The 26018-nt window shown below is 39.5% G+C and overlaps 1 protein-coding gene across 6 annotated transcripts in view; it reads right to left on the bottom strand.

Annotated features, from left to right (window-relative positions):
• Positions 1–5190, bottom strand: part of GRIA4 (glutamate ionotropic receptor AMPA type subunit 4) — a 366663-nt gene extending 361473 nt beyond the window's left edge. For all 6 annotated transcript variants that reach the window (XM_055306749.1, XM_055306748.1, XM_055306750.1 and 3 more), the window contains exons 1-3: positions 4963–5190; positions 4125–4310; positions 2808–2966 (exon numbers count right to left, since the gene is read on the bottom strand). In XM_055306749.1, coding sequence (XP_055162724.1) covers positions 2808–2966; positions 4125–4212 — 247 coding nt within the window. In that variant the 5' untranslated portion in view covers positions 4213–4310; positions 4963–5190. The remainder of the gene's footprint in view (positions 1–2807; positions 2967–4124; positions 4311–4962) is intronic.
• Between the last annotated feature and the right edge of the window lie 20828 nt (positions 5191–26018).

Raw genomic sequence — 26018 nt, 5'->3', positions numbered from 1 at the left:
CAGAGAATGTTTATATTGTCCAAAGTTCTCTTAGAGCACAAAATTAATTTTGAGGCAGAAGCAGCAGCAGGAAATCTTATCTGTCCAATAGATGACCAATACTCTTCACTCTTTAATCTGCTTTTCTGTCTTGTGAGTATACACAGCCGTTTAATGGCCCTATTCAGTTTTACAAGAATCCACTGCAGGAAAACCAGAATTAAAATAAACCTAGCTAGTCATATATTCTATCTTTATATTTAATCTAACATGAAAGATTTAAAAATCCAGTCTGTATCACTCTGAGGAATTAAGTTCCATGTTAATTTTCCTGAATACTATTTTTATCCTTTTGTACCCAAAGGCAGAGAGCTTGATAGATGAGTTTGCCTCATACTTACTGCTTACATTTCACCTTTAATTAGACTGGAAAATCACACACGGATATGGTCTCAGTCTACTCAACAAACACCAAGCCCCTGACCCATGCTCTCTGACAATTGACTTTTTCCCCAAATTCTGCTTAGATTTGCCCTAAGGACATTTGGCACTCTTATTTGTCAAAAAAATAAAAATAAAAAAAGTCCTTTTCTTCACTAGAAAATGTTTTTTTCCTCATTCACAATTGTTTTTTTTTAAATATTTTAAACACACACAAAATCAATTATTCATGATTATGGAAAAATAGGATATTGTGGACACTGTATCAAAATCAGCAGCAACGTTTATCTAGTTTCCATTTTCTCAATCCTAACATGTTAAAGAATATCATATTATCTGTATTTTATACCTTCTACTTCTTCATTCTGTGAGCACCTTCTTGTCCATTTCTCACGTTTACAGGGACTTTACCAAAGACTTCACATAATATTTTCATGACATAAATAAAATAATGCTTATTAAAAATTATGGAGGAAGGAACTACCAGAGCTTGGTAGTTTTTATAGATGGAAGTCACAATATAAACTTGAGAATACTTAAAAACTTAATGTGTAAAAACAAAACAAGGTAAAACTGATATATCTGCCACTTTTAAGAAAGTCTTTCAGAATTTAGAAATAAAAATTAATATTTAAAAATAGTTTACTAAAAAAATTTAAAAATTAAAAAAAATCAAAAAAATTAAAAAAATAAAATAAAAATAGTTTATTGTTGACAAAGTGCCATCACATGTATTTGGCTCAGGAGTTATTTTTAAACTTAGCAATGTTTTGTTGATAGAATCTCAGGAGAGGTATGAAAAAAATACTTTAAAAATAAGCAGAATACTTTGTATCTAGAACTACTTCCAATGTTGACATCCCTTTCAAAACTTGAAAGACAAAACTAATAGCTGATAAAATTTGCAAAAACAACTATCCACAAACACAGCTCTAATCCATGTACCTTTCTGCTTCAAAGTAACTCCCTTCTGCTATCATGTAGATTTTGTCACTAAATACAACAAATAGTTTTTCCCAATTAAATAGTGCTCATAGCAAATACAGATTTCCTGCAAAGTAATATAATTGTGGCCTTTTATTAAATGTCAAATGCATGGACCTCCTTATGAAACCAAGTTCTAAAATAAAGTAATAGTTGGATGCCAAAAATTTAGGGAAAGTAACCACAGTATCTTTTAGATGAGTTAATAGCAAATAAATATGAACTAAAATAATTAAAATAATGAAGCAGATATCCTCCAAATAGTTTAAAATTCTTTGTTTTCAATAGCACTTAACTTGTTTGGTATACTTTCTTGTACTGACAGGACTTTTAAAATAGACTCAACTTGATATCATAAAAATACAGTTCAAATGAAGCATTTTATTACTGCTATGTAAAATTTTAAGTAGAAACTATTCCCTTATATCTTACATAACCTATGACTGCTATCTTAACCCCAAAATTCTGGACAGTAGTAAATCAGTATGTAAAGCTGAGGAGGTATTTCAAACAATGTATTTCCCTCAAGAGTGAAAATGCTGTAATGACTGATCATATTTTACAGAGTTTTAAATTAATATGTAGTTGATTATATTTGTTTACCTTCAGTCATAAAGGATTGAGGTGGGGGAACACGGGTGCAAGTGTTTCATTACAGCATTAGGTGAGGTCACCCTTTTAGTTTCACCATGCGGGATGATAGATCAAGCCGGGTTGGTTCCTGAATTCAGGTAGATGCTGGATTGAGATGATGTGGCACCAAGGTAAGGATTCATGGAGTTATATCCACAGGATATATGCATTACGTGATAGTAAGAGACATTTACACCCAGAATGTAAGAGCAGGGCAGCCTCAAGTGACATCACCAGATCATCTGCAGCGTCAACCAACCGACTAGAATATATATCCTCCACACAGTGCTCCCTCTGCCTCAAGTCTCAGCAAGGCTTCCTTTCCTTCACCAATGTTAGAGAGCATGTGTCTTCCTTAAAAGCAAGGCATATGTTTCCTCAAGTGAAAAGCAAATATGAAAAAAAAAAAACAAAAAACAAAGGGACAGGATAAAAAACTAGACAGAGCACAATTTTCACTAACTTGACACTCAGATAACAGGAATAACACCAAAATGTTACAGGAGAAATCAACTTGAATCATCCAGACAAGAAATGAAATAAACAAATACATAAGGAAGGCAGAAGAGAAGGGAGGGAGACCAGCTGAATATCCCTGGGACTAAATCTTATTTTCTTTTAACTCTGACAGGCTCTAGAACCAGCCAACTGTGGGAATCTTGCCTTTCTTTCAAAAACCATTTTTAAATTAATGGTAATAAAGGGGAGGAGGACTTCGTTGCTTCATTTCAATTCTCTTCAAATTTATGCACAACTTATGTTTTACTTACAAGCATTTGTCACGGCAAAACTGTTGGCTGTCTCAATGTTGTCCACATGAGGTACCAAATTAAAAGGAGCTTCCGACGCATTGGGGCTGGTGTTATGAAGAAAAATTGCTAATCGAAAAGCCGTGTATTCCTGATCTGTGTTTCGGATGAAGAGACCACCTATTAAAAACAGCAGGAAAAGCACATTCGGTGTTTCCTCTTGGAAACGCAAGAGCCACCCCCATGCACTCTCAGATCCACTGCCTTTCAGCAACACACACAGTTAGGAAGCTCTCCCTGCCATGGCTCCAGAATGCCCTTTGTCCCCGAGGAGCACGCTTAGTATTCTCGTCTTTAGGACAGCTCAGCGCTTTCCTGTCCCAATTTGTCATGATCACAATGACCTCTGAGGCCAGAGAGCATGTTTTCCTTCCTCTCCTGCCCTCTCCACGATTCCCGGCACATGCTCATCAGCCAAGCTGGGGCGTGCAGAGGAGCAAGAGAGAGGGTGTGCATCAAAATGCAGAGACAGGGCCCTGGGGACACGCAGGGCAGAGGGGGTCGGGAAGGAGAGGTGAACTTTGTTTTCCTGCGGCTCGTGGACTCAGCTTAATGAGCCCGCTTCCGTGCCCAGTCCACGCGAAATGATGCAGTGTCGAGGCTGGGCTTAGCTGGAAGAAATTCAAGAGCTGCGTCCCATGCAAAGACGGGCGAGGGGAAGAGCAAGGAGAGCCGCGGATGGGCAGGGTCCCTGGCAGGGGAGTCCAGCCAGAGGACTGAGGCCAGAAGCCTCGAGAGGAAAAATAAAAGGTCTCCGGGAAAGCGAGGGAACTTTGTAATCGGTTAACCCGCGGCGGCGAGCGAAGGCAGGGGGTGCGGGTGGAAACGCTTTCTGGCCCAAACAGTATCTTTCTGGAACGGCCGGAAAGCCGGGGAGTCCAGCACGGGAAGAAGTGTGTTTAAAATACAGAATCATAATCTTAAACCCCCCAAACAAACTCGAAATCCTTTATGCTCTAGAGGAAGCAATGAGAAGAAATAGCACATTCAATGTAACCGACCCCACGGAGGGTGGTGGTGGTGGTGGTTTTTTTTTCCCAACTTATTCCAACCCTACTCCAGCGACTTGCATCGATGGTGGCGGTGGGAGCGCGGCCGCGAGGAACGGGTGGGCAGCCTGTGCACATTCCCAGCGAACCTGCACGGAAGAGGCAGTCTTCTGCACCGGGGCGAGGGCAGGGGAGGTCTCCCCGAATTGCTCACCCGCAACTCGTTTAACTCACTTTCGGATCCCTGCTGCCGACACCCACATGCACGCCCCACCGGGGCAGAGCTTACCTATTTGCACGCTGCTCGGAAAGGCTCCCATGGCGAGTCCCCAAAATCCAGAAAACAACAAGACAATCTGTCTGCAAATAATCCTCATCTTCTTTTCTCCTCTCCCCGGTGCGCTCTCTCTCTCTCTCTCTCTCTCTCTCGCACTCTTCCTAAAGGCTGTTCAGAGATGCATTGACGACGATGGCGCTAAAATTAAAAACAAAAAAAAAAAAAAGAAAAAGAAAAAGAAAAGAAAAAAGAGAGAGAGAGAGAGAGAGAGAGAGGAGACAGGTGTGGGTGGCTGGTGACGGTGACTGCGCCCCTTCAGCAATCCATCGAGAGCTGCCAGATTTTTCCCGCAGTCTCCATAGCCCTGAGAGCGGTTTCCTGTCCGGCTGCAAATGTGGCACATGCAGAAGATGGTGGTGGCGCGTCTAGTGGCTGCTCGCGGGGACGAGACATGCGCCCTGTCCTCGCCCCCCTCGCGCCCGGCCCGCGGCTCGCCTCGGCGCACACACACCCCGACACTGCGCCGCGGCCGCCGCACGCGCGCCCCTCCCCGCGCGCCCCCAGCCCGGCCCGCACCCGCGCGCCCCTCCCGGCGCGCCCCTCCCCATCACCCCTCCCGGCCCGCGCTCCCCTCCCCGCGCGCCCCTCCGCGAGCACCCGTCCCCGCGCGCCCCCCGCCCGGCCGGCACCCGCGCGCACCCTCCCCGCGCGCCCCTCCCCGCGCGCCCCCCGCCCGGCCCGCACCCGCGCGCCCCTCCCCGCGCGCCCTCCCCCAGGCCCGCCGCACCCGCCCGCACTCCCTCGCGCGCCCCGCTCTTCCCCGGGCTCGAGCCGGGCGCTCCCAGCTCACCCCTCGCCCACTCGCTCCTCGCTCCTTCCCCGGCTCGCAGGGGACCCACTCCGAGGTGGGCACCCCCTGCGCCCTCGCGCTGCTCTCCACGCGCCTCCGCCCTGCTGCGCTGGGCAGGAAGGCGGCCCGCGGGCCGGGGGTGCAGCCCGTACAGGGACTCGGGGAGTCAGTGGCTCCCCAGGCCCCCGGCCCCCTGCCGCATCCTTGCAGGCTCGCGGGGAGGACCGCCTGCCTCCCTCCCAGACAGCCCTCACCCTCCTCCCAGCCTCGCCCTCTCCTGCCGCTGGGCTGCGCGCGGGGGACTCCGGTCCTCGCTGCAGCAAAGATTTCTCACCAGCAAACGGCCCGGGAATCGGGAGAGCCTGAGACAGGAATGGATGAGGTGAAGGGGCCCCGGGAGGGAGAGGAGGAGACAGGAAGGCTAGAGGCAGCCCGAGCAGGGCTGAGAGGCTGGGACCGAGGAGGAAAGAACAGGAGGAGGTAAGGCCATGGAGAAGACCCAGGACGAGGAAGGAGGCTGAAGACCGGAAAGTTCATTTAAATAACAAAGTTTAGGATAATGAAGGCTACGGGGAAAAGCCTGAGAAGCGGGAACGCGGGGCGGGGGGGGGGGGGGGGGGGCAGTCCCTAGCTGAGAGGCCGGAGGCAGGACCGGCAGTGGGCACTCCTGAGGGCAGGCAGGAAGACTGATGGACTGATGGACGCCTCCTTTCTTTCCAGCAGCCCATCCTGGAGGACACCTTTCCTCTGTGCTGTGGTCACTTCGGGAGTAGGACCTGCAGGGTTCAGGGGTTCAGAGGTTGATGGAGGAGGATGGGAAGGACAGTGCTTGGGGCAGTGGGCACTCCACTCCCTCCACCCCTAGAAGACTTCAGCACTGCAGTGATGCTGTCAGTACTGTGTGGACTGAGTAGAAGAACGGCCCTGGTGTCCCTTCCTCCCCAGGGGCACCTTCAGGACTTCATGTCAGCAGGCTGTGTTGGAAGGGGTCTGAACCACACCCCAGGGAGAAGTAAGGCAAGACAGGTCTCTCATTTCTTCTGTGTGGTGTGAGGTCTCCTGACTTAGCAGCTACAGTCCCCTAATTCATTCAAGTGGGAGAGAAAGTATTTTAAACTTTATAGTTCTTTGAGTGCTGTTGGTTGGATCCTACTATCTTAGAGCCTAGAGAGTAGGGTCACATGAGTTCATACCAAGCTTCTGAGCCATCATTACAGGAAAAGATTCTCCTTAAAGGTTAAGGAAACCGAAATACTGTTTCCCATTACATTTTGCAATGGAATACAGCAAGTCCCCATGTTTACCTCGTGTAACATTTGGGAAAAGAGCAGAATGGATTAGATTAAGTGGAATTCTTACAAGGGCCCCACCTGATTAGACATTGAAGTATGCATTACCTTTACTCTCTTCAAATCTCCGGATACAACATCCCACGAATTTACATGTATTTGTCATTTGTAGAGGACATTTCGTAAGCCCTGCTAAAACTTCAGAGTACTTTCCATCAGTGTGTTGTTTTTTTTTTTTTAAGTTCTGAGTTTTGCTTTTAATGTCACCTCTTCTTGTAGCTGTTGGTATGTATCCACTTTTCTGTTACATTGCACCGCAGAGTGTTATGACAAAAAACAATGTAATCATAATTGGATTACACAAATCATACATTTGTCATTTCAGTTTATAAGACTTTGGTCTTGCGAGTCAAGTGGGATTTGAAATGTTTTCCTTTTTGTCTTTTCTGTCAGTGTAAAAACCAAGGCTGTAAATAATAAGGTAATAAAATAGGCCACATAAAACTCAAGTTGAATTTAAATTAAATTAAAATTTCAAACCCACCAAATCATGAAACTCATCACCTTGATGGACAACTAGTAAAGCTTTGCTTGATGCACAGAGGGAATTAGCAAATTTTATCCTTCTCAAAATGGAAAGATTTGACCCTCGTATGATGTAACACCACCCTCACTTTAGATACGGGACAAGTTTTCTCGTTCATCTCACCACCACGATGACACTTTGGCTAAGAGGACCACAGATAACATAATTGTATTTTTCCAAGATAGTAATTTTTTTTTTACTTTCTATTTTTCCAGTTAATAATAACCTCCATTTTACTTTTTAAATCTAAGTTATCTTTTTCTGTATATCTCCATCCTTCTATATAGATACAGATATATAGAAATCTCCTGTCATACCTGTCTTCACAATGTACCAACAGGGAAAGACTTTTGGAGTTGGTTAGCAAGGAAGGCAAGTGGGGGCTACAGCAGATTGTGTGTATTCATAAATAACAGAAAATGATAATAATGCTAAAGACAAAACTGTCAAGAATAAAAATGTGACTAGGGTGCCTGGGTGGCTCAGTTGGTTAAGCATTCAACTCTTGATTTCAGTTCAGGTTATGATCTCAGGGTCCTGAGATGGAGCCCTGTGTCAGGCTTCACGCTCAGCATGAAGCCTGTTGAGATTCTCTCTCTTCCTTTCTCTCTCCCTTTGCCGCTCCCCTCATGCTCTTGCTCCATAAAAAATAAATAAATAAATAAATAAATAAATAAATAAATAAATAATAAAAATAATAAAAATAAAAAATAAAAATAAAAATGTGGCTAATAAATGGTAGAGTCAGAACCTTCACTTTTAATCCTGTGTCTGGTCCTCTGAACCATTTTATAATTATGACTTGTGATATAACTCCTATCATAGGAAACAATTACTTGAGTCTCTCTTTGAAACATTTGTAAAGGCAGAGGTAAAAGATCCTCCTACATCAGAATGAAAGATTCAAAAGGTTATTACTAGCTGAGAAAACCAAAGATACACACACACACACACACACACACACACTTGATTTTATTGCTTTTGTGCTATTTTAAGTAAATATTTTCATAGTTTTCTGAGCTGCAATTTACTAATACATTATTTTTAAAATATTTTATTTATTTATTCATGAGAGACACAGAGAGAGGCAGAGACACAGGCAGAGGGAGAAGCAGGCTCCATGCAGGGAGCCCAATGTGGGACTCCATCCTGGGACTCCAGGATCACACCCTAAGTGGAAGGCAGATGCTCAACCACTGAGCCACCCAGGCGTCCCTTCACTAATATGTTAAATGAAGGTATTATACCAGAAGATTTCTAAGATTCCCCACAAATTCCCAAATCTCTAACCCTGTGAAGTCAACTCAGGCAGCACTGGGGCACGTGGTTCTGCTACAGGAAAGGCCCTGGTGCTATGGGGGACCCCCAGGTGAGCAAGCCACAACCTTGAACTCAAAACACTCACACAGTGTATCATCATATGACCACACAAAGTCAATGAGTCAAGGAACAAAGGAGGATTTGTGGAGGTTTTTCAATGAGAAGAGATAAATACAGATAGACATAGCTTAGTAGGTAGAAACATGGAGTCCAAGAGTCTGAGGGTATAAAGCACATACTGCTGAGGTGTTTTGGGTACAAATTTGGGAGTGGAGAGGCAGATCAAAGCAGCAATCAAGTTGGACCATTTGTGGGGCATATCAAATCAAGTACTTGGGGTATCAAATATGCATAGATATATATGTGTGTGTGTGTATGTATATATGTGTGTGTGTATACATACACACAATTACAGAGACTTTCTTCTTTTTTTTTCTTAAATTAATCATCTATGTATAATCAGTAATAGTATCATCAGGTACTACACTTTTAGAAGGGTACCTGGAGTAAGAATCAGGGGGTGGTTTGTTGCTGGGGACCAGGAGAAGGAGTCGCTGAGGCTAGTTTAAAGACTGGCCTTACAGAAAGTCAGGTGGGATGGGAAGGGACTGTGGTGGGACAGTAGAAAAGAAAGAGAAGGAGCAAGAGCATCACTGCTGGGGTCAGCCCACAGGGCACAGCTGCCTGGAGGCACAGGGAGTGTAGCAATATTTAAGGTCAAGGACTCCTGAATGCTCTAAAAAGGAGCTGTGGTAATCAGAAGGTTGGTAACGCCTTCAGTTGGGAAAAGGTACTTTGGAGGAAGAACGTTTGCTCAGGAATGGGCTTGTTAACAGATTATTCACGCAGATAGTTACATAATGAGCACTACCATGTGTGTTTACTGTGTGTTTACTGTCTAAGTGCTGGAGAAGTAAAGGCAAACAAAACAAAATCCCTGCTAGTACTGGAAGATTCCTCATGTTTATGAATCTCCATCAATGTGCCAGGAATTATGCTAAAGAAATCACTTGCTCTACAGAAAATTTGAGGTATACTAATTAAGAAACTCACTTAATATTAAAAAATATATTTTTAAAAAATATTATATTTATTTAGTCATGAGAGACAGAGACACAGGCAGAGGGAGAAGCAGGCTCCCTGTGGGGAGCCCGATGTGGGACTTGATCCCAGGACCCCAGGATCACGATCTGAGCCAAAGGCAGAGGCTCAACCACTGAGCCACTCAGGCGTCCCCAAAATTCTTTTTTTTTAAGTTAAAAATTCTTACTCAAGGTTTTATTCTTATTAAATGTTAAAGCTAAGAGCTAGGGATAAAACTCAGGTGTGTCTGATTTTAAAGACCACACTATTTTCATTAAAATCTATTGAGTCAATGAACTTATGGTGCAATGAGAGGTCTGGAAGCAGAAAAGTGAACTGGAAGAACCCACAATATTTAGAAAAGTAGTGCAGTCTACTTTTGAAAGACCTCAGACTTTTAGAGTAATAATAAATAGGTTCAGATGACCACATTACCCTGGAAGGGACTTAACCCTTCTGTTCTGATACAGTCTATGGAAGCTTTCAGCACAGTTTTGGCACATCATAGGAGATTCTAATTAATAAAGAGTTGCCAAAAATGTGATCAAGCTTCTGATAGAGTGAGGCACTGAGTGCTTGGGGGAAAATGGGACATCTAATTCTGATTTGATGGAAATTTAGGAAGGACTCACAGAGACAAAGAGGGAATGTATAGGATCTGGAGAGATTATCAGGTGGAGAAAAACCTATGTGCAAAACCCGAGAGGACATGTGTCTTTCTGGCAACTTCCAAAAGTTTGCCATGACTGGATGGGTTGTACTGGGGGATGTGCTGGCAGTGAGGCTGGAAGCAGAGCAAGGAAGGGATGGCTATAAACAGATTGACTCAACAGTCTCATCTCCACCTCTTGAGATACAGAGATTAAGGAAGTCTGTAAGCAAAGGGGTGAAGTGACCTAACTTGCATTTCATATTAAAAATCCTGGCATGAGTGTGGAGGCGGGAGTCAGGGAGAAAATTTTGGGACCTGGAGAAACAGTTTGGATGAAAAATGACCCTGGGAATGAAGTGACAACAGTGAAATTTGCCTTTTGACCCTCCTGAAGTCATCCTTTTAGTTTCCTACCCTAAATGTCCATGACCAGAATTATCACAGGTACACGCACAAAGCTTTTTATTATAGCACTATTATCACCGCAAATCACAATACCGAAATCCATTGAGGGGAGCCTATGTCACTATCTATATAGTGGGGCATTGTACAGTTAATCAAGTAAAGGGGAGTACCTTTAGATACCAGTGTGGAGTGATCACCATGGATATACCATATGAGAAAAGGCAAAGTAGAGACAAGTGTGAGGCACACTAGCATTTATCTACAAGGAGGAGTATTTCCTCTGGGGATAGAAAATCAGGATGGAGAGAGAGAAGCAAATAAATCTACTCAGAGTTGCATTATTTCAATTTATTTTAAAAAAGATAATTCTGGCTTATCCTCTCCAGTGGGATATCTCCTAAAGACAAAAATAATTGCAAAAAACAGCTTGCACTGCCTTCACTAATCACATTGTTGATGCTAGTATTGATGTTGCTATTCTGAGAAAGTTGCGTCTATACTGTTGCATGAAGCAAAGGAATGATTATGCTGGTGTTGTTGGGAAAGCATTGAAGAACAATAATACATGTTTAAACTCAGGGGGTAAGTAAAAAAAACCAACCTGGTGGTTCTCAATTTGAATTGGAAGTTGCATAACAGTTTATTTCATTTTATATTTTTCATGACATATGTATTGTTTTCAGTTCTACATACGAATGGCTTAGACATAACAACTAATCTATTAAAAGCCGGCACCCCATGTACACCGTTTGTAGTACCTTAAAACCGTTTTCTACTTAAAGACACCTGTGCTCCTTGGAAAAATGACTTATTCCAAGCCTAGGGAAGGAATTATATCGGATGCCCCTGAAACACGGTGTCATAACGGAAAGCAAGGAAGCTATTATAATTACTGAGATTGAGTCAAAAGTTTTCAGGAACCAACTAGAGGATATTTCCATTGGCTAAAAATGGTAGAACTTAGGTATCAAAAACAATAATGCTTGAAATCCCTGTTAATCCCCTCGCTGTTAAATCCCTGACATCATAATTTAAAAACTACAGAGAGAAGCCTCATTGGTCTCTTTATATATTAGCAAATAGGTTTTTTTTCTAGTAAATTCCATTTTGGAATAATTTGTGATTTGCAGAAGAGCTCCCAAGAAATTACGGTTTCCCTCTATCCCTTACCTTACTTCACCTTATTGTTATCATCTTTATCAAAACTAAGAAACCAGCACTAGCATGTTGCTATTAACTAAACTCCAGACTTTATTTGGATTTTGCCAGTTTTTCCATGAATGTGTTCTCCTGTTTTAGGATCTAATTCTGGTTACATGACTGTGTTGAGTTGTCATATTTCCTTGGTCCCCTCTATTCTATGAGTTTCATCATCTTTTTTCATGACCTTCAGAGTTTGATAAGTACTTTCAGGTCTTCCCTCAATTTGGATTTGTCTTATGCTTTTCACATGATTAGACTGGCATTATGGATTATTGGTAGGAATACCAAAGAGGTTAAGCGTCCTTATCACCTCATAGTCAAGGGATCCATACTAGTCACACTGTTCTAGTTTGTGCAACCTCATCAGTTGCGTTCATGTGTGTTTGCAAGGCTTCTCCATGGTATAATTACTATTTTTCCACTCTATATTCTACTCTTTGGGAGCCAGCCATGGGTATGATCCAGGATAATCTTGTGTATTTCCTGTCTCAGCCATAGCATGATACATTTCTTCAAGAAGTCCTGTTTCCTTTAATGGGAGAAGGATGCTTAAAAATCAAAATCTTGGTGATGGGTTTGCACACTGTTACTGAATGTCATGGCTTACAGGTTTTCACATAGGACACAGCCAGTACACTAACCTGCGTATTGACACATTTCAGTAATTGCTTCTTTATCTTTCCATCTATACATGTATTAGCTAATCATGAGTTCACATTGATAACCTCAACTCAAATCCAGCACTACAGAGTTCAAGCTAACTTACTTTCTATCATATCTTGCATAGATATCAATAGGAATAATACTTGCAATATATTACAATATATCACTATTGAACCCATGACATCATAAAGATAATTTTAAAAACACAGGTAAAAGCCTTATTGGCTCACTGTATATAATATGGAACCAGCTCATAATTTCTTTCCAAATAGGAGAAACCTGGCTCCCAGGATGAAGAAAAATTTATTTATAATATCAACCAATACTTTTTTTTCCAAAAACTTAAGTTTTCCAATTTTTTACATTGGTGATTACTGAAAACCCATGCCTATTATTGCTTGTTATCTGCATGCCTGGAAAACACTGAACATAGACATTATAAACAGATGACACTGTTCACGGCATTTTGTCTTGCAGGAAGCCAGTGCATTTTCCAGAATAATGCCAACAACCTAACAAATATATCTATGTATTTATTAGCTAAATCATTTATTAGTAGAGCCTACTTTTTTAAATGTATATATATTTCTCCCTAATTAACAGATAGTTTTTTTTATTTTCATGTATTTTGCTACAGTCACTTTCCAGCAACAGGAATAATACCCTCATGCCTCATGGAGTGCATTGCTTTACCTTTTTATCTGTCAGTCTGGCTTGAAATCAGCACACTAATCTTGCCCTATAGCAGTTGCTTGATGAATATTTTGTCATCTATCTACCTCACATGGTCTCCCCATGAAACTGATTGACATTGTGTGTGACTTTAATGCTGATAAATTATCTCTCTTCCGGAACCACAGAATCCTCATTACACCAAAAAGATTACTTTCCTTGTTTTATGTTCCTCATTCCTCTCTAGAGTCACTGTAATTGAAAGAGGTCACCAAGTAGGACCTGACAGTCTTTCCCTCATTCACTCATTCATTCATCATTTATTTCTAGAACTTTTACTATGAATCATGGTATGAGGAGGGCACGGAGAAGTGTTTTATCCATTACGGCATTTATTCCTCACAATGAAAGGATTCCAAAAACAGACACCTGTTCATAAACACACATACACAAGTGAGTACAAAGAACTATGTTTAAAAAAAAAAAAGAAAAGAAATATGTTGTAAACCTGACATTAGTGGTAGAAATGTGATGTGATCTCCTTTTAGGCAGGAATAGTATTATATTAGACATCAATCTACCTCTATCTCAAGTGCTATCCTAATTTTACTACTGATTCCAGGATAGGATTAAGTAAAGTAAAGCATCATGTGAAACTAAATATATGAACTTGACTCTATAACACTGACATCTACAAAGAGTTGGTAGGGAATTGATAAAGTTACTAGGATAACCAAACTTTTCCAAAATGATTCAAATTTTCATCTTATTTATTTTTAAGATTTTATTTGTTTATGTATTTATTTAGAGAGAGCACAAGTGAGCAGGGAGAGGGGCAGAGGGAGAGGGAGAGAGAAGATCTCAAGCAGACTCCTTGCTGAATGCTGAGCGCTGAACCCAACACGAGCTTCATCTCACAACCTTGAGATAATGACTTCAGCTGAAATCAAGAGTCTGACACTTAACTGAATGAGCCACCCAGGCACCCCATGATTCAGATTTGTAAGTGAAAGTTCAATTGAGTTTTCCAGTTTAAACATCTACACTGGACACATTGACAAAATACACATTCAGTATTTTTTAAATTTAATTTTACTTTGGACAATTTAATGGTGATAACTGTAACTGTTCTTTACTAAGCAACTTCTGATAGAAGTGTGATTTTTAGCTCTTAAAACAATATTTCAGGGACACCTGGGTGGCTCAGCGGTTAAGTGTTTGCTTTCAGCTCAAGGAATGATCCTAGAGTCCTGGGATGGAGTCCCACATCAGGCTCCCTGCATGGAGCCTGCTTCTTCCTCTGCCTATGTATCTGCCTTTCTGTGTCTCTCATGAATAAATAAATAAAATCTTTAAAAAAACCACAACAGTCTTTCAGTTTCGGTAGTCCTAGCTTTGTTTTGGAGATGGGAAAATTAACACTACAAGGAGGTGGGTAACCAGCCCAATCTCACACAGCTAGTAATCACACCGCCTCAGCAGGGTTCCAGGCAACATCTTCTGGCCTAAAGGCTGTGTTCTTTTTATTACTCCATTTCTCACCTATATTTAAGAGAAACGTCAGGTGTTTGGTTTGTACCATCATACCAGTTATGTTTCCCTTGGCCCTGACTTAAGCTGAAGTGTAATGAAAGAAAAAGTGTCTACATTTGAATGCTTGTAGAAATATTAGTACTGATTGAGTCATTTAACACAAATGCCATAGCAGCAAAGTCAGATGACTTACATTTATTTCATTTTAAAAAGTAGAAACATTTGCTTTATTAGCAAAGAGCAAGTCTAGAGAAAAGGAAACAAAGGTAGATACTTTAGTTATGCAGCCATCTCGTACTTCAAATAAGTTATTTGATTTATACTACAGTGACCTTCTACCTCATTATTAATCATACACATCCTGGTTCGTTGAGTTAAAGTCATAAACTAAACATTTTCCCTTCCGTTTTCTTTTTTTTTCCCCTTTTTTAGCACCTAAGAAGATTGAGTTGTGTGTACTTAGTCACGCCCCAACCAACTGCCTTCCCTTGAAAATATCCTTGGCTGTGACTGAATACATTTTGCATCGCATTTTTAACAAAAATAACGTGGAGCATAATGACTTCACTTTCAAATGATTCTGTTCACAAACCTGCCTCCTTTTCTGACTGTTCAAAACAGTCTTCTGCAATGTGTGTTCGTCAAGCACACCTCTTAGTCCAATGAGGGGATTATACATGAATTATTTATGAAAGTGCTCAGTTACTACCATTTCCAGATATACTGTTGAAATCTGATTATTTCTGTATCTTTATTTTATTCTAGAAGAATACAAAAAATATAGTGCTGAAAGTAAGAAAGTCTATATAATTATACCGTATGATATAACTTTGCATATAAAATCAGATGTATATTAAATAAGACATTATTAGTGGTTATTTGGGAAATGTGGGATCATGGGTAATTTGCATACACTTTTGCATATTTTTATGTACTTTCAGACTTTTCTAAAATTGATCTGTGTTGCTTTTATAAACATAAAACACCATTTTCAGCTTGTAGGGGAGAAAGCTTTGCTTCAACTGAATGTTTCCTAAAGGACAACATGCAAAGTAAAGTTTGTTGTTATGCTGTTGGTGATACTAGTTTATGTGCCCTCTCAAATCTTTACAGTACCTAATATGCAGAGATTAAAAAAAAACTAGTACATTTTAATCTGTTGCACATTAATACTATATCAAATTTGTTATACTTTTATGTAATGCATTTATTTATTTATTAAAGATTTTATTTATTTATTCATGAGAGACACACAGAGAGAGGCAGAAACACAGGCAGAGGGAGAAGCAGGGTCCCTGCAGGAAGCCCAATGTGGGACTAATCCCAGGACTCCAGGATCATGCGGGAGCCGAAGGCAGACACTCAACCACTGAACCACTCAGGCGTCCCTATGTAATGTTTTTAGAGAGATTGATAATATCTACTGCTCCCTTATTGTCTGTGTGGAATATTGGGACACAGCTGTAAAATAAATTGGTAACTAGGTTCCTCAAAGAAATATTATGGGGAGGGATACATACAGCACAAAAAGTAAAATATTTGATTGTTCTGAATAAATGTAAAATTCCTTTTGAGAGATCTTTTCGGAAAGCCACAAATAAGTGAGGCTAAATACATACCCTAAGGAAAAAGAAATCTATGTATGTAACATAGGAGATTACTTTCACACCCAGTGTAAATGTTTTGTGGAGAAGTGAGAAGCTTGTTTTATAATTGGAGGAAATAAGATGCACAAAACCAGACAAAGTCAAACACTTCCAGAACATGCAGAATATCTTGGTTGGAGTAGAATCTATACCAAATAAGTGATATCCCTGGTAAGACAGAGAAAGAACGAATTAAGTGGGTAGAGAAATGTGAGGATCAGACAGGATAGAAAAATGTGGTGAGGAGTGGTTGTACATTCCAATGGTAGACTTTATGTCCATTCTTAGGTTGCTTATTCTATATGTATACAGCAAGCTAGGACTTGGTGAGCTAGATTATAGGGAAAAAAGCCACACAGCATCGCATCTTTTGAAGGACTTTTACCACTTCACAGAGATGATAGTGACATCCAAACTTTTCTGCACCCTTCTATTAGTATAGTACAAATGACTATAGGCTCCAATACATATTTAATTTAATTCTGAAATTATTTTTATTTATTAACACCTCAACATATTATTATATATTTTTTAAAGATTTATTTATTTATTTATGATAGACAGAGAGAGAGGCAGAGACACAGGAGGAGGGAGAAGCAGGCTCCATGCCAGGAGCCCGACGCGGGACTGATCCCGGGACTCCAGGACCGCGCCCCGGGCCAAAGGCAGGCGCCAAACCACTGAGCCCCAGGGATTCCCCTTCAACATATTATTATATTTGGATACCTTGCCATATAAATACAGAAATTGAAAAGTAGGAAATAAGGAATTTCAACTATATTTTATTTTTATATGATATTTATGAATATGAAAATTAAAAAGTAGGAAATAAAGAATATCTCAACTATATTTTAATTTCATAAAATATTTTTATTTTCCCTAAAATATTATTTTTATTATCTGTTAATAAAATCTAATAACATTATGTACTTTATGTTGCTGCATATTTTTATTTATTGATATTTTTGTGAGAGCAATGTAATCAAATGTGCTTTTATTAGCTTTGAAACTTTGCCTTGGTACTTTATGAGACGGATGTTTGAAGACTTAGTTATAATGTTGGTTTGTTTTGATACTGCTTTCAGTGCCGATTGAGAATGAAAATACACCAAAACCACACACAGATCCAATGAAAGAGGCTCACTGTGTGTTTTCTCCCAGTCACCACATTTATGTTTCAGTTCAATCCACTAATTATTCAAAGTTTAATTTTGATTAAGTTTAATTAGGTTTGATTAAGTTTAACTTTTGATCAGAAAGTCTTATTTTAATAATAGCTTTAAAATGTATGGGGACTATTTCTTTGATTATTATATTCCTGAGATTTTCAAGCATGTGGACTTGGTGCATAGGAGATCTGTGCATTTTTTTTTTCAGCCAAATTCCTACATAATGATGAAAACACTCTCAAGCATACATGTTCAAACAATATTTCTATAATGTAAGTTGTTCAACTGTTTAAGTAACAGTTATTTTTCATGTGTTAAAGTCTCATCTATACTTTAATGGCAGTAAATTAGTTGTGTCTAACCACCTGTTACAAAAATATATTTTAAAAATCTGCATAATTTACTAAAATTAACTTGCTGACAACAATTTAACTAATAGGTCAATTTGGAACATGGCATTTTTTTAAAAGATTCATTTATTTATTTTAGAAAGAGAGAGAGAGCATGCACTTGAGCAAAGGGAGGGGCAGATGGGGAGGGAGAGAATCTTAAGCAGACTCCATCCAGTGCAGAACCCAATGTGGGGCTCGATCTTAAGACCCATAAATCATGACCTGAGCCAAAATCAAGAGATGGACCCTTAACTGATTGAGCCACCCAGGTGCCCCTTGAGCACTGCAGTTTTTAAAAAACTTTTCTAACTCTTGTAAGTAATTTGCCTTAATTAAAGAGCAAACCCCTATGCCATACAGAAGATTTTAATACACTGATTACTTTCTACTACAAAAATGCAAGTATTTTTGGATTTAAAAAACTTATTTTTGAAAAACTGACACAGTGAAGGCATCTTGGAGCATGTAAGCTGCTCAGAAACACCAAGAGCAAAGCAATGATTTAAGGCATTGTTACTGACTCTGAAATTATGTAAATCTCATTGTTTTCTATGAAAACCTTAGGTACTACAGATAGACATATGGAGAATCAACCTATGGTCTGCGTTCTGCCTCTCTAATTTAAGTCCATACATTAAATTTTCATAAACTGTATTTTTCTCATTTTTAGATTAAAAACAAAAACAGTGGCACAGGGAAGAAATAACACTGCTAAGAACATGTGGCAGGCTGCACTGAGGGGACAGAATTTAGAAATCCAGAAAAGGAGGGGTGACTTCAGGATTTCTAGCTCAGGTTAATGATTATGTGTTGCAATATAGGAATTATGAAATGTGAGGATTTGTGACTTGATTGCCTTGAGTGCTCATAACAGAGATGTCCACTCAGCAATAGAATATATGGCTCCTTGGTTCAGCTGAGAGATCTGGATGGGACATGTGACTCAGTAGAAGGCAGCAGGGAAGCTCTAGGCGGGGGTGTACAGAGGGAGGAGAGGAGGACCTCCTCCGACTCAGCTGGAGAAACAGAGTGGGTAGAGAACGAAAGCCCACAAAGGATGGAGATGGGTCAGACTACGAGGACAGCCAGGAGAAAACACTGTTGTAGAGTTCAAGTGAAAAGACAGAATAGTCACTGTGTCACCTGCCCCAGAGATCAAACAGGATGTCGTCTGAAGATTGATCATTAGAAATGAAGAGCTACTGATAAATTTTCAAAAGCACTTTTAGAATATCAGTGAGGGTCAGAAATCAATTTTGGGGATGAGAGGAAATAGATGAGGGCACGAAAATCCATAAAAAGAGACAGAGCTAATGTCTTCTCCTATGTTTTTGAGTATACCACTCTTTCTATTTAAAGTAGGCTTTTTTCCAGAGTGGCTGCACCAGTTCACATTCCCACCAACAGTGTAAGAGGGTTCCCTTTTCTCCGCATCCTCTCCAACATTTGTTGTTTCCTGCCTTGTTAATTTTCCCCATTCTCACTGGTGTGAGGTGGTATCTCATTGTGGTTTTGATTTGTATTTCCCTGATGGCAAGTGATGCGGAGCATTTTCTCATGTGCTTGTTGGCCATGTCTATGTCTTCCTCTGTGAGATTTCTGTTCATGTCTTTTGCCCATTTCATGATTGGATTGTTTGTTTCTTTGGTGTTGAGTTTAATAAGTTCTTTATAGATTTTGGAAACTAGCCCTTTATCTGATATGTTATTTGCAAATATCTTCTTCCATTCTGTAGGTTGTCTTTGAGTTTTGTTGACTATATCCTTTGCTGTGCAAAAGCTTCTTATCTTGATGAAGTCCCAATAGTTCATTTTTGCTTTTGTTTCTTTTGCTTTCGTGGATGTATCTTGCAAGAAGTTACTGTGGCCAAGTTCAAAAAGGGTGTTGCCTGTGTTCTCCTCTAGGATTTTGATGGAATCTTGTCTCACATTTAGATCTTTCATCCATTTTGAGTTTATCTTTGTGTATGGTGTAAGAGAGTGGTCTAGTTTCATTCTTCTGCATGTGGATGTCCAATTTTCCCAGCACCATTTATTGAAGAGACTGTCTTTCTTCCAGTGGATCATCTTTCCTCCTTTATCGAATATTAGTTGACCATAAAGTTCAGGGTCCACTTCTGGGTTCTCTATTTCCATTGATCTATGTGTCTGTTTTTGTGCCAGTACCACACTGTCTTGATGACCACAGCTTTGTGTGGAGGTTCCTCAAAGAATTAAAAATAGACCTACCCTACGACCCAGCAATTGCACTGTTAGGGATTTACCCCAAAGATTCAGATGCAATGAAACGCCGGGACACCTGCACCCCGATGTTTCTAGCAGCCATGTCCACAATAGCCAAACTGTGGAAGGAGCCTCGGTGCCCATCGAAAGATGAATGGATAAAGAAGACGTGGTTTATGTATACAATGGAATATTCCTCAGCCATTAGAAACAACAAATACCCAACATTTGCTTCAACGTGGATGGAACTGGAGGGTATTATGCTGAGTGAAGTAAGTCAATCGGAGAAGGACAAACAGTGTATGTTCTCATTCATTTGGGGAATATGAATAATAGTGAAAGGGAATATAAGGGAAGGGAGAAGAAATGTGTGGGAAATATCAGAAAGGGAGACAGAACATAAAGACTTCTAACTCTGGGAAATGAACTAGGGGTGGTGGAGGGGGAGGAGGGCGGGGGGTGGGGGTGAATGGGTGACGGGCACTGAGGGGGGACACTTGACGGGATGAGCACTGGGTGTTATTCTGTATGTTGGTAAATTGAACACCAATAAATATTAATTTATAAAAAAAAATAAAGTAGGCTTTTTTTCTCCCCTCTATTCATCTATTCCCTTAATTTCTTTTCCCTCATCCTCATGCTTTGCCTGGTTCCCCAGCAAAATGCAGTCTGCATCTCTATAGCACCTAGATGCTTATAGCATCATACTTTCCTGCAGACATTGCAGTTATGTTCACCCAACTTATGGGAGGTGAAGTTCTCTCAGACCTACTAGTGCTTCTGTGACTGAGCCAGAGTCACTGTAACAGGGCCAGCCACCATATTGGGTTTGGACAAAAGGCCAACCAATTGTGAAATAATTAAATCATTATGATACAAATAATTAGCTATAAAATCATAAGGAAAATAGTAAATGATGAATTAGTATCAAACTTCAAAATAAATTTTTTCAAGTTTTTAAAGAGAAATTTGAGCTTCCTGTAACTTTTTTTAATACATTAGGGTTTATGCTTTGAATGGCTAAATTAATTTTTCACAACATTTTAGTGGTGATCTCTTTACATTTTTGTTGATTCTCATCTATTATAAACTTCTTTTCAGAGATTGATGATAAAAATATAAGCTACTGATTTAATAATCATTTAATACATTTCCCAAGTTGAAATTATTTAAAAATGTAAGTCTCTATTTAATGACTTTGTGTTGAACTTTCTTATAACAATAGGCATGGATTTGGATGTCATCAAAGTTTTTCATGTTAAGTATTTCAAAATAATGATTCTTGATCTACAGGACACACGTACATTGTAAGATCAGCTGCTCCACAGTCAATGTGAAGCCAGTGTGAGGTACATCAATTGCCAAGGGACAGAAGTGTTCAGTAAATGTGAAGACAAAATCTGGCAGTGGCCACCCAAGGGTTCTCTGTCAGGAGCCACCTTAAGAGTTCTCTGTCAACTTCCCTGTTCCCTGGCCCCCCAATGAGCAGCACCTCACCCTGAATGGCATGCTCCATGGGCCCTGGGAAGAGGAATTCCTTCAGAAATTCCATGGCCCCATTTGTAATGGACAGTGTGTGCTTTGCTGCTGGCTGCTGAGGTAGACAGCCATGTGGTAGGAGACTTTTGTGGTCATCCTCAGCACCTTATGGATGAGCAGTGAGTGTTTGTTATCATCAACGTGCTCACTGCCTACAAGTCAGTGGAATTTAACTCCATTTCAATCCTGTCTTCTTCAGAGAAGTCAGTGACAAGCATGCTTTGATCTGGAAATGATTGGCCAAAGAGTCTCTGGAAGCTCTAAGCCCCACTTGTGCATCCCAAGAACCCAGGTCAGTCTTTCCTGACATATCTATAAGCTTGCACAGTGCAACATCAAGCCATTAGGAAGCTCTGCTCGACACCACATAGCAAAATGTCTTATTCCTAGAAGATGAAAGGAAGGGAAGAGAAGGGGAGAAGAAAGGAGAGGAGGGGAGTGGAGGGAAAGGAGAATTCAGGAGCATCTCTATAGAGGCTATAAAGTGAGACCTAAAGAAGAAAGAGGGAGAGTCATTGTTATACATGGTTAAGGGTATAAAAGTTTTTATCGGAATTAAATATCTACAGTATCAGGATGTAGTACAGGATAGAATGCAGGACACAAAGAGGGTCAAAACTCAAAGCGGTTAAAATTGATTAGTCTATATCCATAGGAATTAAATTATATCAAATATGTAACGAGCACAAAATATGAAATCAGAGTTTCACATTTGACAGTTTCTTCATATTTTACACAGCAAAAAAGGCACACTGCAAATTTTCAAAGAGCCAACAACTTTGTTTATGAAAGATAAATGACAGTAAAGTAGTGCCTGAAAATAAAAATATAATGTGTTTTTCATTCTAACTCAGAAAATATAATCTTTTGATAATATTTTCCAATTTGGTTACCCTCTGGGAATAATTATCATACGTGTCTGATCTATAAAACAATTCTTTTTTTTTACAGATTTATTTATTTATTAGAGAGAGAGAGAGAGGCAGAGACACAGGCAGAGGGAGAAGCGGGCTCCATGCAGGGAGCCTGACATGGGACTGGATTCTGAGTCTCCAGGATCACACCCTGGCTGAAGGCAGCGCTAAACCGTTAAGCCACGGGGGCTGCCCTATAAAACAATTCTTAATTCTTGTACTGGATGTTAAAAATGTGTAAAGACGGAGATTTTTCAACAAATCACATAATTCAAATATTCTTTTTCTTCTTTCTTTTCTTTTTTAAAAGTTTTTATTTATTTATTCATGAGAGACACACAGAGAGACAGAGACACAGGCAGAGGGAGGAGCAGACTCCCTGCTAGAAGCCTGATGTGGGACTCCATCCCAGGACCCCAAGATCACAACCTGAGTCAAAGGCAGACAATCGCTGAAACACCCAGGTGCCCCTACTCCAAGTATTCTAAGTAAATGTACACTGTATTTGAAGATAAAATATTGTCCCAGAGTACTAAATGTTCAATTATTTTTGTAGAAGGGTAATACTAATTTTTGTTCTCTGCATGAAGGGCTGTAAACTTTACTAAAAGCTCTTCATATTCAAATCAAACAAACGTTGAGCCATAATACCCCTTGAACCTAGTTGTGAAGATGTGCTGCGGTGACATCATCATTTATCAGCAGGAGACCACTGACTTTTGTCATGAAATATTTATATTCCCATTATATAAAACAGTTTATTGACTGGTTTCTTAATGGCTTGCAACAAATAATTTGAAATGTTAGGTGACATTTTATGCAATATTTTTTTCTTGTTGGATGCATTTTAACAGTTCACATTAAATCCTTCATAATCCTTCATAGTTCTATTTGATAATCATGAAACTGCCTGTTACTATTAATGAACATTGATATTAATCTTTAAATTATTCTGGTAGGGAAACATCAAAAGAAAATTAAGAAAGATAGTAGAGGTATTAAGAATATTTTCTCAGACTATTCTTTTCATTTATAGTTAAAATAAAAAAGTATTGAAATATGTTTTATAATAATTAACAATTAACACTTGATGCAGGCAAATCTGCTTTGTCAGTTAAAGGATATATTTGCTAATATAAAAATAACCTTTTATATCTCATAACTTAAATACATTTCTTCTTAAATAGATAACAAATTTAAATTTTAACCAAATGTTTTATACATTTTTTTAGAAATTTTAAATCCAGTGTTATGATTTTTCTATATGCAATGTAGCTAAGTATGAACTTTAAAAATCCTAAATATTATTTTAAATTCTCACATATAATTTTAATATAATTTTTAATTTTAGAATAGCTTTAGGTTAATGGAAAATTGCAAACATATTATAGACAATTCCCATAAATCCCACACACCTAGTTCCCTATGTTAATATTGTATGTACAATATGGTCATTTGGGGTTTATCTTGGTTTATGTTCCATGTGAACCTGGGAAGAATGTGTATTCTGCTATTATTGAATAGAGTATTTTATGAATATCAATTAATTTAAGTTGATTGATAGTGCTGATTAGGTCATCTTTATAGTTACTAATTTTATTCCTGCTGGATCTTTAGTTGCCAACCGAAGAGATGTTGACATCTCCAATTATAATAGTGGATTTTTCTATTTCTCCTTCCAGTTCTATACATTTTTGCCTCTTTTGTTTTTATGATTTGTTGTTAAACAGAAAACAGGATTTTTATGTCTTTTTATAGAATTGGCCCCTTCTTCATTATGTAGTTCACCCATTATCCCTGCTAACTGCCCTTGTTCAGAATTTAGTTTTGTTTGATATTAGTACATCAGCCCCTGCTTTCTCTGTATTCGTGTTAGCATGGTATATTCCTCCTCCTCCTCCTCCTCCTCCTCCTCCTTCTTTCTTTTCTTCTTCTTCTTCTTCTTCTTCTTCTTCTTCTTCTTCTTCTTCTTCTTCTTTCTTCTTCTTCTTCTTTCTTCTTCTTCTTCTTCTTCTTCTTCTTCTTCTTCTTTCTTCTTCTTCTCTTCTTTCTTCTTCTTCTTCTTCTTCTTCTTCTTCTTCTTCTTCTTCTTCTTCTTCTTTTCTTCTTTTACTTTTAACCTATCAGGGTCATTATATTTAAAGTGGGTTCTTGAAGACAATACGTTATGCAGTTGAGTCTTCTTTTCTTTTTTTTTAATCCATTATGACAAAACCTATCTATAACTGGTATATTTAGATCATTTAAAATATATTACCACCTATGGTTTAGAAAGAACTTCCATCTGAACTAAAGCCGATATTAAAAAGATGGATACGTTTGACAAATACCAAATGTTCATTATAGCAAAATACTATAAACAAAGTGAAACTATGTAAGTCTGAGAAAAATGATTATTCATGCCATTTAAAGGATTTAATATATATACTATTTTAAAACGTCTTATAATTGATAATTCTAACACAACAATGAGAAAATAATAAGAATAGAAAATTCAGAGGAGTAAGCAACATGGCCCATTATATATAATGAGGTGTTCTTCTTCTAGAAGAAATACAAATTAAAATAACAAATGGACTTCTAGAAAGATGCAGAGAAGGATCTGGAGCTCCCTTTGTCCCATGGACACATTGTCATAACTGCTACATATGTGCAGCTAACTCTGAAAACAACCCAAAGACTGGCAGAAGAGCCTCTCCACCTTTGATCATAGATGGGAAGCCATGCTGAAAAGGGTAGGAAGGGCTAAATTGGTATAATCAGTGGGGCTTAACTCCAAGTTCATTTGTTCTTTCTTTCTTCCTTTCCTTTTCTTTCTTCTTTCTTTCTTTCTTTCTTTCTTTCTTTCTTTCTTTCTTTCTTTCTTTTCTTCCTTTCTTCCTTTATTTTAAGATTTTATTTATTTATTTTATTTATACATGGGGGAAGAGGCAGAGGAGAGGGAGAGGGAGAAGCAGACTCTGTACTGAATATGGAGCCAGAGTTGAGGCTGGATCCCTGACCCTGAGGTCATGGCCTGAGCTGAAACAAAGAGTCAGATACTTAACTGACTGAGCTACCCAGGTGCCCCTTAGCACCAGGTAGTTTAAACATTAGTGGGCCTAGCTCTGGGTAATACTGAGAGAGATAGAAAACTGAGTCCCTGCCCTTAAAGAGATAGCATAATAAACAATCTTACTTAAACACAGTACAGAAGCAGCAGTTTGAAAAGCTCCCAGGACATATGTGGAGAATAATTATTTACTAATCTTGGAACATGTACTAGAAGGGTAGGGATCATTAGAGGATTTCTCCAAGAACAAAAGGACTGATAGACACCATTTCTCTTCTTTCTCTTCCCCTCCTGCAGTGTAGACAGTCAAACACTTGGGAGAACCAGGGTGAACACTCTTGACCTATCTTGTTAACACCACATGTCCCACCCCTGCATTGCCCGGTGGATCTGCTCCATCCAACCCACCCCACATAGCAGGCATTTCTCCAAAGCAGCTCCCAACATCCTGCAAGCAACCCCAGCATGGACTAGTGCCACTCCAATGTGCCAGTAAGAGATAACCACACACCAGTGTGCCTGCAATCCCAGCAGCCAAATCTTATAAATGGCAATGCTACAAGAGCACCCTTCCAATCAGCATGACTACATCCATAGGAGATGAACAGAGGGTGGACATCTGGTTTGTCTTCTAACACTGCCCAGCTACAAACCTACTGCAGCCCCAGAAAGGCCCCTTAACAGGGCAGGAACCAAACCCTGCCTGGAACCCCCAC

The sequence above is a fragment of the Nyctereutes procyonoides genome, unplaced genomic scaffold (genome assembly GCF_905146905.1).
Source record: "Nyctereutes procyonoides isolate TBG_1078 unplaced genomic scaffold, NYPRO_anot_genome, whole genome shotgun sequence".
In the NCBI taxonomy this organism is placed as follows: domain Eukaryota; kingdom Metazoa; phylum Chordata; class Mammalia; order Carnivora; family Canidae; genus Nyctereutes; species Nyctereutes procyonoides.
The sequence above is the reverse complement of the archived record's forward strand: the minus strand, read 5'-3'. Positions and strand labels throughout refer to the sequence as shown.